General features: G+C 44.0%; 1 protein-coding gene across 1 annotated transcript in view; it reads right to left on the bottom strand.

The window, feature by feature from the left end:
• The window catches only part of LOC126198993 (myogenesis-regulating glycosidase-like), a 45,989-nt gene extending 35,904 nt beyond the window's left edge, over window positions 1-10,085 (bottom strand). The window contains exons 1-3 of the mRNA XM_049935666.1: window positions 10,056-10,085; window positions 4,996-5,106; window positions 1,531-2,519 (exon numbers count right to left, since the gene is read on the bottom strand). Coding sequence (XP_049791623.1) covers window positions 1,531-2,519; window positions 4,996-5,106; window positions 10,056-10,065 — 1,110 coding nt within the window. The 5' untranslated portion in view covers window positions 10,066-10,085. The remainder of the gene's footprint in view (window positions 1-1,530; window positions 2,520-4,995; window positions 5,107-10,055) is intronic.
• Between the last annotated feature and the right edge of the window lie 4,809 nt (window positions 10,086-14,894).

The raw sequence follows: 14,894 nt of genomic DNA, 5'->3' as shown, positions 1-14,894 counted from the left end.
GATGACGTCTAACAATTTTCTATGTAGAACGTTTACTTTTTCTTACGACATTTCTATAACTCCCATTATATTACACTGTTGATGTAAATGTCAAATGCGATTCATATGAACGTATGGTCTCTTTTGAATTCAGCTATCCACAACTTACCTACCGCAGATGGGTTGGATATTACATTGTTGTTGTTGTGGTCTTCAGTCCTGAGACTGGAGCTCTCCATGCTACTCTATCCTGTGCAAGCTTCTTCATCTCCCAGTACCTACTGCAGCCTGCATCCTTCTGAATCTGCTTAGTGTATTGATCTCTTGGTCTCCCTCTACGATTTTTACCCTCCACGCTGCCCTCCAGTACTAAATTGGTGATCCCTTTATGCCTCAGAACATGTCCAACCAACCGATCCCTTCTTCTAGTCAAGTTGTGCCACAAACTCCTCTTCTCCCCAATTCTATTCAATACTTCCTCATTAGTTATGTGATCTACCCATCTAATCTTCAGCATTCTTCTGCAGCACCACATTTCCAAAGCTTCTATTCTCTTCTTGTCCAAACTATTTATCGTCCACGTTTCACTTCCATACATGGCTACACTCCATACAAATACTTTCAGAAACGACTTCCTAACACTTAAATCAATACTCGATGTTAACAAATTTCTCTTCTTCAGAAACGCTTTCCTTGCAATTGCCAGTCTACATTTTATATCCTCTCTACTTCTACCATCATCAGTTATTTTGCTCTCCAAATAGCAAAACTCCTTTACTACTTTAAGTGTCTCATTTCCTAATCTAATTCCCTCAGCATCACCCGACTTAATTCGAAACATTTACAAATTTTGCGGGAAGTTACGTGGCCAGTAGCAAAGTATTTACAGCCAGACTACACTGCAAAGGAAGTTAGCTCCTGACTCCTGCCATTGTGTAACGCGCAGTGCAACACAAGAAGTTTAATCAAGTACAAATATTTAATTACAAAGATCTTTTCAAGTCACAAAGATCTATGATGTATACATGCAAACTGAAGCGGCAAATGAAAATTTGTATCAGGCCGGGATTCGAAAACCGTTCTCCTGCTCACTAAGCAGACAATCTGACCACTACGCCACCCTGGCACCATGGCTCTGCACATCCGCGTGGAGAGCATTGCAGAGGCTCTCAATTATATCGTTTTCCAGTGGAGTTGGAGATCCTCAGCAATACTGGTCGAGTTTAGGGGGAGTACCGAGGGAGCTGAAGCGTGAGTGGGAATTTGGATTCAGAAGGGAGGCATGCTACTGCAGTTAGAGCAGTTGTGCAAAGCCACTGCTCCGGTGTGGGGTAGCGGTTAGTGCTCTGCCTAGTGATCAGGAGACCCGGGTTCTAATCCCGGCCTTGGTGCAACTTTTCATCTGTCGCTTCAGTCTGCATATGTATATATCACAAAAAGTTTAGCTGATATGCGTACCATTTTTACCACAAACAGAAAATATTCTGCCATCGTTTGGAAAGAAACGAGTCGGAGCCACAGATGTCCAAAACTCGCAGCAGCGCAACTCACCCAGAGCATGCAGGACCATCGGCCCGAGGCCGCATCGCTGTTGAAGTCGATGATGCCGCCCTGGCCGTTCCACCAGCTGGTGTTGGTGCTGCCCTCGGAGTCGCTGACGAACCAGTCCTCCTCCAGCGCCCTCGAGTAACGCGGTTCGCAGTCAGAGTTGATGAACGGGTGCACCCACAGCGTGACACGGAACCCCATTGCGTGCAGGTCGTCTACGAGCGCTCTGACGTCAGGGAACTTGTTGGGGTCGAACGTGAGGCTGCCGTAACAAGTCTCCCACTTGTCGTCTATCTCAATCTGGCTGTTGCTGAAGCCGTGTTCGACTATCTCGCTGGCGAACTGCCTCACTGTCGTGTCCTTGATATCTCTCTTGTAACGCGCCCACGTCGACCATATGGGATGCGTGGTCATGCGCTCGTCTGGAATGCCTAGGGGTTTGTCGAAGTGTTCTGCGATGGCCTCTTCGTGCCCTACCCTTGCGTTTTCGTAGTAGCAGACTGTGAACTCCAGAACAGTCTCTGACCGATTAACTGGGTAAGGTGGCTTGTTCTCTGCAATGAAACATAGTTGATCCTCCGACGTGTTTGTATTCTGTTCGATAAAAAGAGGCACATATTGAGGAATGTAAACGTATCGGCCATCGGAGAAGAGCCAGTAACGCTCTGCCACGCCGACGTTGTCTTGCTGTTTGCTGACGTACGAGTAATCGCTGTACACGTTGTCCTCTATTAGCCAGGTCTGATTGTACTGCTCGGGTCCTCCATAGATATGGCTGCCCGAATGGTCGACACAGCTCCGAATAGTGATCCCACTACCCCCCGCTTCCATCTTGTATGTGGCACAAATGAGGGCTCGACCTTGACGATGTGTGGTGATTGTTGGCTCGGGGAATGGTAGACAGTTATCATCAGACTCAGGGTCAGAGCACAGTTTGCGAGAGCCCGTGGTGTCTTCAACTGTGACATAGCCGACTTCAACATCCTCGCCATCTGAAAATTAACGCAGCTATTATTCGAGTCATTAAATGTTGAACTCTTCTTATGAGCAAAAATGATGCACTTGATGATGACTGTGAATGGGATAATTTTACAGTAGCGAAAACAATATGATGGTATGTGGTTACTTTTAATTGCACTGGTACACTCAAGGGGATTTTATAACACAGTTTCGGTACTAGATTCATCTGAACACGAGAAAATATCGCTATTTGTAGTAAAAAACGGCTCCCAGAATTGACTGAGGATAAGCGTATGAAATGGATTATTGTTTTCAGTTAGTTTTCTATAGCTAACACATTGTGACATTCCAAATAGTATTCCTGAAATCTGTTGTGGCAGCCATATATGGTTTCTATGCTAATTCGCTGCTTCCTGGACTCGGGTAGACGCAACGGCCCCGTATCGAATCCACCCGGCGGCTTAACGACGGAGGCCGGTGTGTTGGCCAGCCTGGATGTAGTTTTTAGGCGGTTTTCCACATCCCACTAAGTGAATACCGGGCTGGTCCCCACGTCCCGCCTCAGTTACACGGCTCGCAGACATCTGCACACATTCACTCTAGTGGAATCCAATGGATTCCACTAGAGACAGTTGGGGTACAGTAATTCCGTCCTGGGGGGTACAGGGTGGTGGCAGGAAGGGTATCCGGCCACCCCTTCAATTAACCTTGCCAAATCTGATTAACCTTGCCGACCCTGCGTCATTGCTGGAAAAAGGCACAAGCCATATATAGATTGTAGTACTGAAGAGCAAGTACCGTGAGCTGTAGTGGAATCCTACATTACAAATCATGGTGCAGTAAAATCCGTAACACTGTAATTGCTCCATGAAAATATTTTATATAAACAATGAAAGGGCCTGTGATACGTAAAAGAAACTGAAAACTATGTATTTTTCAAGACGTTGCATCATCTCTGGTGACCCTCTGTATTGGAAATAAGTTAGTTTAACGATGTCGGAACTGCTTGCACCGGCTCGGGAAAAAATAAAGTATTAATGTGAAACGCTAAGTTACAATTCCCAAGACGCTTGAACAATAAGAATCATAGTTGGCACGAAGAGTCGCTTGAGCAATAAGAATCATAGTTGGCAGGAAGAAACGACCATAATACTGAACTTGAATGTCCATTTAAATAGCTACAAGCAGCCAGTATGGTGTGTACTATCGTCTCAAGGAATCGACTAAAGTTGTTCGTTTTTATAAATGCTGTATTTGGATGTCGAGGTGCTATACCGTGTTCTTCAACTTAGCTTTACAACCGCTAACTGCGATAAAAGAACACTGACGTTTCTGATGTTGTATTTCACTTACAGTTCATCTCACGTGTTAGCTTATTCGAATATTCAGCATCACGATGCAACTAGTAATGTATGACTGTTATAACTGTAATTGTTTTCGAATGACGATGGATTAATCCATCGTGAGTTTCTAAACACAACGAACCTATCATGACTGTGAATAATGAACTAAAATCAGTACGTTTAACAACAGTGGCGAATTTATAAAGCACCAGGAACCATCTCCTGTATCGCGATTATACCACTTGACCTGTCTAGCCTAGTAATACGGTAATTCTCTTGACTTATAGTTTCACTGAGATGGTGAGTAGTGGCGTGTAGCAGCACGTCGAATACTAGTTGAGGTGATTAAATCCGCGTGAGTAAGCGTCCAATATATTACTGCAACTCGGCGGGAAAGGGTAGTATACGAGTTTATTAAATATTAATTTTTTTTACTTGGTTTAAATTTTGTTTCGTGTTACGCTATACTGTGACACAGGTTGCCAGTCTCCAACTAGCGAATGTAATTGGTGTCCGTGGTAAGGGCCCCTGCTCTTGTAATTGGCGTCTGTGGTAAGGGCTGACTCACATTATAGGGTAACTCAGTCCAGACCCGAGTGACTTAGTATCTAAACGTGTTTGGCGAAAATTAGAGTACTCGATCTAATAAAAAGGTATCAGACATTCGGATACCTTCCTCCAAGTCGAATCGCTTATCAGTGTTGCACCACTGGACGGGCTGCAAAACAGTCTATTCTGTAGGGTCCTCCCTGTTTTTGAGGTGCTGTAATGTACTGGAGTCAGGATAGGACAGTCAAATTTGTCACAGCTTATGCTGGAAAGGCGTGCTTGCAGAATCTGAATTAGCCTAAGGATTTGAGTAATCTACTCGAAAGAAGTGCGTTATGGTTATTAAAGTGCATTTAGTGCAAAGCATAATAACAAATCTGAGAATTTATAGTTATACCTTCCTAGCAATATTTAAGAGCGGAATGGATATCAGCCTTTACCTTCTTATCAAACAGTGGAGCATGTTTTTGACATTTTAGTGTCTGTAATTATTCTTTTGTGTTTCCAGACAAACATATCAGTACTCTTTGCCTACCATATCCACAGCTAGATTCCCGTACACTCTACTGTTTCTTCAGATACCGATGAACGCTGTGATGCCGGGCTAGGCACTCACCGTTTGTCGTGGTGATTACGAGGCGGTTGCTGCTCTCATCGAGTCGAGTCTGGAGGTCGGTGGCTGCTGACGTCACCAACAACACCAACAGCAGCGCTGCAACCTCGGTCACTGAAACGCGGCCAGGGCATAATGAGGTCTCTTACATCCCGTTACTCTGTACACAATAATTACTCGTACATAGTATACAATTGTTCTCTTATTAATTTCCATTATATATAACTTCTATGTATATAGGTCCTTTAGATCGGAGCTTGACACCCCTTATTGAATGTAGTTACACACTCTGCTTAAATTCTGTTAAAATGAAATTTTATATTATATACACATTAACATAAACGAAAAAAGATTCAATTAGACTAAGTTCAGTTTCTAGGCAACTAGAAATTATGTTAGGAAATGAATAGCAGTGATAAAAATATAAACAACGGCAGTAAATAAGGGATTTAAATGTTTAGAGGAGACAGTTATTTGGACAGTAACTTTTGCAGCACTGTACGTAAAGGAAGAACAAGGAGAGATGGAGTCAGAATAAAAATACAAATGATGTGGAGGAAAGGTGTATTTGTTGGAGAGAGATAAGTTACAGTATATACACAAAGAGAAAACAGAAAGTATGGAAACTTGACAGAGTGTAAATGCAGATTTCTGTTTCTGTTGTACACTCCTGGAAATGGAAAAAAGAACACATTGACACCGGTGTGTCAGACCAACCATACTTGCTCCGGACACTGCGAGAGGGTTGTACAAGCAATGATCACACGCACGGCACAGCGGACACACCAGGAACCGCGGTGATGGCCGTCGAATGGCGCTAGCTGCGCAGCATTTGTGCACCGCCGCCGTCAGTGTCAGCCAGTTTGCCGTGGCATACGGAGCTCCATCGCAGTCTTTAACACTGGTAGCATGCCGCGACAGTGGGGACGTGAACCGTATGTGCAGTTGACGGACTTTGAGCGAGGGCGTATAGTGGGCATGCGGGAGGCCGGGTGGACGTACCGCCGAATTGCTCAACACGTGGGGCGTGAGGTCTCCACAGTACATCGATGTTGTCGCCAGTGGTCGGCGGAAGGTGCACGTGCCCGTCGACCTGGGACCGGACCGCAGCGACGCACGGATGCACGCCAAGACCGTAGGATCCCACGCAGTGCCGTAGGGGACCGCACCGCCATTTCCCAGCAAATTAGGGACACTGTTGCTCCTGGGGTATCGGCGAGGACCATTCGCAACCGTCTCCATGAAGCTGGGCTACGGTCCCGCACACCGTTAGGCCGTCTTCCGCTCACGCCCCAACATCGTGCAGCCCGCCTCCAGTGGTGTCGCGACAGGCGTGAATGGAGGGACGAATGGAGACGTGTCGTCTTCAGCGATGAGAGTCGCTTCTGCCTTGGTGCCAATGATGGTCGTATGCGTGTTTGGCGCCGTGCAGGTGAGCGCCACAATCAGGACTGCATACGACCGAGGCACACAGGGCCAACACCCGGCATCATGGTGTGGGGAGCGATCTCCTACACTGGCCGTACACCACTGGTGATCGTCGAGGGGACACTGAATAGTGCACGGTACATCCAAACCGTCATCGAACCCATCGTTCTACCATTCCTAGACCGGCAAGGGAACTTGCTGTTCCAACAGGACAATGCTCGTCCGCATGTATCCCGTGCCACCCAACGTGCTCTAGAAGGTGTAAGTCAACTACCCTGGCCAGCAAGATCTCCGGATCTGTCCCCCATTGAGCATGTTTGGGACTGGATGAAGCGTCGTCTCACGCGGTCTGCACGTCCAGCACGAACGCTGGTCCAACTGAGGCGCCAGGTGGAAATGGCATGGCAAGCCGTTCCACAGGACTACATCCAGCATCTCTACGATCGTCTCCATGGGAGAATAGCAGCCTGCATTGCTGCGAAAGGTGGATATACACTGTACTAGTGCCGACATTGTGCATGCTCTGTTGCCTGTGTCTATGTGCCTGTGGTTCTGTCAGTGTGATCATGTGATGTATCTGACCCCAGGAATGTGTCAATAAAGTTTTCCCTTCCTGGGACAATGAATTCACGGTGTTCTTATTTCAATTTCCAGGAGTGTATTTTGACACACTGGAGGCAAAAGACGACAGGCAATTGTTATTCTGATTTGCACTTGTATACCACAGCAGTTCACTAATTCACCATGAATGGTGCTTATCTGCAGCCAGTGGGTACTGACCGTTCGTTATGTGAGACCACTTCAACACTCTCTGTCGTATTAAACACAGGAAAGGGGGGGGGGGGGAGGAGTGTTGTAATATCGTGGAGTTTTCTTGATTGCTAACATAAATCCCCAAATAATTATTGGCAGTGTAAAGTGAAATCGCTTTCAGTTCTTCTAGCGATTGTTACACTTAAAACGTTGCGTGGAACTAGAGTACTATAACTGAACAAAACAGATGTCTCAGATTGTAGGACACGTGTAATAAGATCCTATCCGAACATCTGGCATTATGTGTGTGACAGCGTAATCTTAAAATCTGAGCTTCCATTTTCATGGCACTGAAAGGGCTTCTTACTTACTAGAGCCTTTTTTTGTTAACTATTTTTTGTACTTAGATTTTAAAGACTGCATATACCAACAGAGGCGAAACACATTAAAAGTAAAATACTGGTTATCAAAAAGCGTGAAATGGTTATAGATGCAACAAACAATGACACTCAAACTGTCTTGAAGTGATGGTTTTCATTCTAACACTGTTGATTTTGAAACATAATGCCACCAATCTATAATATGTATATTGATAACTCAGTACCTAGCTTTGCCAGGCTGTGTATTGATGCTAATTGTATTTTGTCAGTTTCTTCTCCCCCAAACCTTCCTCTCTGTCCATCTCCTCCTCCAGCTCTATCTCTCCGTCTCCTTCTCCCCATCTCTCTGTCAACCTCCTCCACCACTCCGCTGACTCTCTGTCTACACCTTCCTACCTCTCGCTCTGTTCGTGTGCTCCTTACCTTTCTCTCCATCTCCTGCTCCCTCTCAAACTCCATCCCCCCCCCCCCTCCTTCTACTCACTCCATGCTTCCTCTCTGTCCATCTCATCCTCTCCCTTTCTCAGTCCATCTCCTTCTCTATTTCCTTTCTCTCCCCATCTCTTCTTCCTTGTCCTCCCCTTTTCCTGCGGATTTCCCCCTCCCCTCTTCTGTTCATCTCCACCTCCTCATCATCTCCTTCCCCCCCCCCCCCCCCCCTCCCCTCTGTCTGTCCATCTCTTCCTCTCTCTTCCCATTACCACTGTCACTCCAGTAGGATATTGGTCGGTTGATTTGGGGTAGGGGATCAAACAACGATTTCATCGGTCCCATCGAATTATGGAAAGATGGGGAAAGAAATTGACTGTGTCCTTTAAAAGGAACCATCACAGCATTTGCCTTAAGCGATTTAGTGGAATCATCGAAAAACTAAATCAGGATGGCCAGACGCAGGTTTGAACGTTTGAACTGCTTTCCTCCCGAATGCGAGTCCAGTGTGCTAACCAGTACGCCGCCTCGCTCGGTACCAATAGAAGGTTGCTGGTTCTTAGCCACATTGAAGGTCTTTCCAGATAGTAAGTAATGCGTGTACCAAGTTTGGCTGAAATCGATCCAGAGATTTAGAAGGAACTTTTTAGCTGCGGATTTGCCAACAAGAGCACATGGCTCATATATTTAGCATATTGCACCTGTATCTCTAGCAAATTTCGACCTACAGTTTCGTTTGTACGCGGATCAGTGTTTAAGACGTCGTTTCTTCTGAACTGTAAATCGTACAATGGCACAATTTTAAAGTTGTATTTAGTAGTATATTAGACACTATCTTCGAATGTGTGACGGGTAGCATTATCAGTAATATGCATCGTACAATGATATAATTTTTCAGGTTTATTTAGTAATATATGTAGGCAGTGTCTTAGAAATTTGTTAGAAATAGAGATATTAGTAAAAACGTAATGAAAGGACATTCCCGCTGCAGTAGGTTTACTGGACGAAAGCGAGAATATAGTAAGCGGTATACTTTTTTTCCTTTCATCATTTCGTGAGGGGTGTGAGCGAGAAAAATTTCGTACGGATTTCAAACTATGTCTAAGGTTTGTTGCAAATCACTAAGTGCTCTCATTCTCAGGTACTACATGAATGTTGTGAGGCTGTGCGCGCCTAGTGAACCGCGCTCCTTTACGCACCCTTCCCCCACGCCTTTGAGAAGTCCATGGTTCTTGCGCGCTTAGTGGTTCTTTTCAGACAGTAAGAGATTGTCTACCAAGTTTGCTTGAAATCGATCCAGTGGCGTGGGAGGAGATGTGGAACATAAATACATACACCCACTTTTATAACATGTACTGGTAATTCTGCCAAGAGAAACCTGCTGATGTCAAACACAGGCCTTAATTTGCGCAAAAAAAAAAAAAAAAAAAAAAAAATCGGAATTTACGATACGGAAACAGAAGTGAATGGAAGTATTTGAGCCGTTATTATACAAAGTAGTGTTGAAATTTAAGTAGACTGATAAGGTAAGGAACGAGAGGAAAGGAATATATGGAAAACACAGGAAGAAGGGACTGGACGATAGGATATTATAAAGACATCAGGGAATAACTTCCATGGTAACAGAGGGATCTGTAGAGGGTGAAAACTGCAGAGGAAGACAGAGACTAGAATACAACCAGCAAATAATCGAGAACATATGTTGTGCTACTCTGAGGTGAAGACGTTGTCATGTGGAAAGAGTACATGGCAGGATCCATCAAATCAGAAGTCCGATGGCTCAAAAAAATGGGTAGTTTATGATATATATTTAAATTATAAGTGGTTGTTAATATAATTTTATGGTAGTCTCAATACCTAATGGACACATTGTGTACACTTATGCCACAGTTTATAAGAGCATGGCTCGTCTCAGATTCACATGTTTGCCCGGCGTCCCTACTACTTTGCATGGTGCTGAAAGAGATGAATTGTGATAGCATGGTATAAAGCGACAACGTGTCGGGAAGTAAAGTAATCTTCTGTAGTATGTGTGAACTGATGCTTAATTCTGTGTACGTGACAACCACTCACCTTTTTCCATACTAATTATGCAGTCCACACCTGAACAGCTGCTTACAACTGGTCTACTCTGCCTGCCGTGCATATTTATAGGAACGCTTTATCACCGCAGCGCTTCCTTATCACTTACGACTCCTAGCCAGTGCGTCATACATTGATAGAGATAACTAATCATTCAGATCTCATGGCCGGAACTTCCGGAGCAGTTGCGCAAATTCATCTCGTAAATGGCGTGGTAGTATGTTCTTATGGAAGTACTCGAAGCATGTGGAGTATGTTAATTTTTTTGGAAGAAATCCCAGACTCCACAAACGTTACAATAAGCTCATGATCTGCAGACATAGGAACAGAATGTGGACTCCATAATCAATCTCTTATTTAGCAATATTGTTTCTTCTCGGAGTGATAGACACGGGAAGTATACTGGAGAACTTCTGTGGAGTTTTGGATGTACAGGAGAGATACTGGGAGAAGTAAATCAGCGCGGAGTATTAGTGAGTTATAGCTGATTAACTCAACAAGTAAAGACATTATTCGTGAGAGACGAAGTTCTAAATTATATCCTGCTGTTCAAGTTGTGTATCTGAGAAGCAATTATGTAATTAAAAAGTAGGTTCAGGTGTGGGATTAAAATTCAGTGTGATGGGATGTAAAACATGATTCACTGATGACATTGCTATTCTCAGTGAAAGTGATGGAAAAAAGAACAACAACAGAATGAAAGAGCTATCTAAGGAGCACAGACTATCGACTGAGGAAAACGAATATTACGGAAATAAGATCTCTAGCAGATATGAGATAAGGTTAACATCAAAATTTGGAACTACGTAATAGGGAAGTGAAGTTGTTCAGCTACGTTGGTCGCAAAATAACGCGTAATGAATCAAATGCGTAAGGAAGCAGAGTAGTATGGACAAAAACGGCAATCTGCTTTACAACAAGTTATCAAAAAATGGTTCAAATGGCTCTGAGCACTATGGGACTTAACTTCTGAGGTCATGAGGCCCCTAGAACTTAGAACTACTTAAACCTAACTAACCTAAGAACATCACACACATCCATGCCCGAGGCAGGATTCGAACCTGCGACCGTAACGGTCGCGCGGTTCCAGACTGTAGCGCCTAGAACCACTCGGCCACCCCGGCTGGCCAAGTTATCAAACGCAGGCCTTAATTTGGGAATAAGTTTCTGAGAATTTATGTCTGGAGCGCAGCAATAAATGGCGCTGAGTCGTGGACAATGGTAAAACCGGCGAAGTTGAGAATCGTACCGTTTGACTTATGGACACCGAAAAATGAGTTTAGGAGTGAGTAATTCGTCTGATAATAGGACGGGGGAAGGAATAGGAGGAGAACACTGGCAATGTACAGTACGGTATATGTTAAGATATGAGGGTATAGCTCCCAGTCTAGCAGACAGAGCTGCAGACGACTAAAACTTAAGGGAACTAGAGACTGGAACATGGACAACAAACATTCGAGAACAATTAGTGGAGATGTTTCCGGGAGATAAAGGGGTTGTCATGAGAGAGTAAGTGGTGGCGGATCGCAAGAAACCAAATTAGAAGTCTAACAGAAAGAAAGAAAAATGACAAGGAAGTTAAGAAGGCGCCGGATGGAACCATCAGGTTCGGTGCCCATGTGAGCGGGTTCCTCACCGGTGCCGGAAGACGTCAGGTTCGAAAGTCCGAGCATGAAAAACTGGAGAGATGTACGTTAATTCGTATCACCATAAGTGTCGGTTATTATCCTGTTGTATCGTTCCCTACATGGATCTGCTGTTCAAAACTCTATTGACACTGAAGAAGAATGTAGGATAAAGTTCCAAACGTGAAGGTTTAAAGTACTATTTGGAGCTGAGGCTCCTTTCAATTCCTTGCCTCATTATAAATCCGTAATCATTTAGTATAAATTTGCCCCACTATTTCTTAGGTCACATTATTGAAATTAGTGTTGATGAAATAAAAATAATGACAGCTGCTGTCATGAATATTTTGTCTTTTTTTATCCTATTATGGCCATTTTCACTGCTGTGTCACACCAAACATCCACAATTTTTACGCATTAGATGTATTATCTCCTTTGTCCACTTCTCGACATACTGCTATCTTTTACTGGCCCTTGGCTTAACTTCCTAGGATGTAGCTATTCGTATCTTACGCGTAAGGTATTCAATGAAAATTCTTTTCAAGTTACACGTGTTATCAATAATTCCATCACTGTTACACACAGACAAAAAGAAAGACTGCGACATATCACCAAGGAGTTATACGAACTGTCGAATGGGACGGAAATCTGTGTAAGCCGTGGTAAAATTTGCTGTTTTGAAGAGCGCGCTGCAGCAGGTAGTGTAAAGCAGTCGCCCTCCGTTTCTGGCGGTGGCGCTGCTGTGGCAATCGCAGCTTTGGTGTCTCCCTCTGGTGTGAAAGGGGAAAGGTTGCCTGTTGAAGTGCATTTAAGGAGCGCTATAAGCTCGCCAGTGGCAGTTGGGCAATCTGTCAGTCTCGGCGAGTCTGGTCACTTGGGTCAGCCGGGTCAGTGTGCGGCAGTTAGTGTACGTCCGTCGTTCGGAGTTCTAGTACGTCTGTCGTTTGGATCAAACTTTAAAGCCAGCACGAGGGGGCGAGTCTGGTCAGTTGGTCAGCCAGGTCAGTGTGGGCCAGTCAGTGTATCTGTCGTCCGGAGTGCTAGTATGTGTTAGGCCGTCAGTCTGCTCGAGTTTGCTCAGGCAATGGGCATTGGCGGTTGGATCGATCGGTTGGTCGGTCGCGCACTGAGACACCAGATGACTTGTCCGCCTGGAGCGTCGGGGCATGTGAGGTCCCCACGTCAGTCCAGTGTTTAAAGTAATCTGCTGTGTTATAGATTTGCACCAGTGTACTCTTTCAGAGGTTGTTAGGAGCGGTCATGACTACGGCCGTGTTGAAAGGGAGCAGGCAGGCTTCTCAGCCCGAAGGCTCCTACTGTTAATATTGTTCTGTCTGCCTCGAAATAAAATTGTAACTTGATATTTCGAGGGTGCTTTTCTGCTTATAATTTTAAATCTGTTTTTTGAAAAGGCTTTTAGGAATAAAATTCACATTTGTTAAAATAAATTTTATTTTCCATCAATTACTTCCTGGCTACTACTTCCACGCTCACCTAGTGTGATTAAATGTGTTAATGTTCTTGAAAAATCGCTAGTAGATAAAGTAAATTCCTTAAGAAAAGATTTTGAAAGTAAATTCACGGTTCACTATGTATGTGATGCACGTGCGCAGACAAGTACATGAAGAAATGATTATAATTTGAGGAGAACTGGATAATCGCACAAGAGAAAGAACTTCAGAAATAGAACAATAACGTGTTGGTCTACTCCGGAGGCCCTTATGCATGCAGTTATTCGGCTTGACATTGATTGGAGGAATTGTTGGATGTCCTCCTGAGGGATTACGTGCCAAATCCGGCCCAATTGGCGCGTTAGATTGTCAAAATGCCGAGCTGGCTGCACGGTCTTGCCATTACGCTACAGAAATTCTCAACTGGGAAGAGATTGGCTACTTTTGCTTCCAAATTAGCGTTTGGCAAGCACGAAGACGAGCAGTAACAACTCTTTCCGTGTGCGGACGGGCATTATCTTGCTGATATATAAACCCATGTAGGCTTACCACGAAGAGCAATAAAACGGGGCATAGAATATCGTCATAAAATGCCGTAAACCCGCTGCGGATAACAACTAAAGGGGTCTTGCAATGAAATGAAGAGGCACCCCACATCGTCACTCCTCCACTTCGGGTCATACGGAGGGCGAAAGTCAGGTTGGTATCTCACAGTTGCCCGCAGCGTCTCCAGAGACTTCTTCAGTAGTTATCGGGGCTCAATTCGAAGCGGAAATCACCACCCCTACTTCGAACCGAGCCCCTATGGCCAGCGACGATGTGTTTGGTTACACCCCAGACAGTGGTGGGATACCAACATCCAGGAGTGATGGTCTGGGGTGCCATTTAATTTCATTGCAGGACCCTGTGATTGTCATCAGCGTCACCCTTAAAGAGCAACGGTACGTCTACATCTACATCTACACGTATACTCCGCTAGTCACCAAGCGGTTGAAACGCCAGCTGAACTCGCTGGGCAGAACAGGTAATAGGATTGGGAAAGGGCCAAACAGGTTGATGGCAGTTTCGCCCTCTAATTGTAATTTATTGTAATTTAATAACTTTTACAACCAAAGCGGCACATAACCGGACTTTTACCGAATGCAACTATTTCACGGTTGAAGGCCTCCAAACAAGAAATCTTAATATATCAACAAGATAAAATCCAATTATCAATAAAAAATTTAAAAAAAATCACAACAAAGTAGATAGAACAAACATATGCGAGGTGCAAAACAAATGGCTGATGGCCAAAACTAAATTTCAAAATTTTAGAATATATTACCATAGACTTTTAAAAGCAGAAGGTGAGAATAAAAACAAGAAATCTTAAAAATCAACAAGATTAAAATGCAATTAAAGAGCAAATAAAATAAATAAAACAACATATCACGGATACGTGGATAGCCTTAAGGCTAAGCAGACAGAACATACATATGCAAGGTCCAATACCAAAGGCTGAAGGCCACAATTAAGTTTCTTTTTTCTTAAAAATTTTGCAAAATTAATTCTTAAATTTATCTTTCAAGCTTAAACATTGCGGCTTTCTGCCTTTAAAATAGGCAGAAGGCCGCAATGTTTAAGATTTAAAGATAAATTTAAGAATTGATTTTGCAAAATTTTTAAGAAAAAAGAAAAAATAACCATAAACCTTAAATTTAAAGTAGCACACAACAGATAATTAAACACCGGTGGTACTCAGAAGCCTCCAGGGA

Source organism: Schistocerca nitens, chromosome 8 (assembly GCF_023898315.1).
Source record: "Schistocerca nitens isolate TAMUIC-IGC-003100 chromosome 8, iqSchNite1.1, whole genome shotgun sequence".
Classification (NCBI taxonomy): domain Eukaryota; kingdom Metazoa; phylum Arthropoda; class Insecta; order Orthoptera; family Acrididae; genus Schistocerca; species Schistocerca nitens.
The sequence above is the reverse complement of the archived record's forward strand: the minus strand, read 5'-3'. Positions and strand labels throughout refer to the sequence as shown.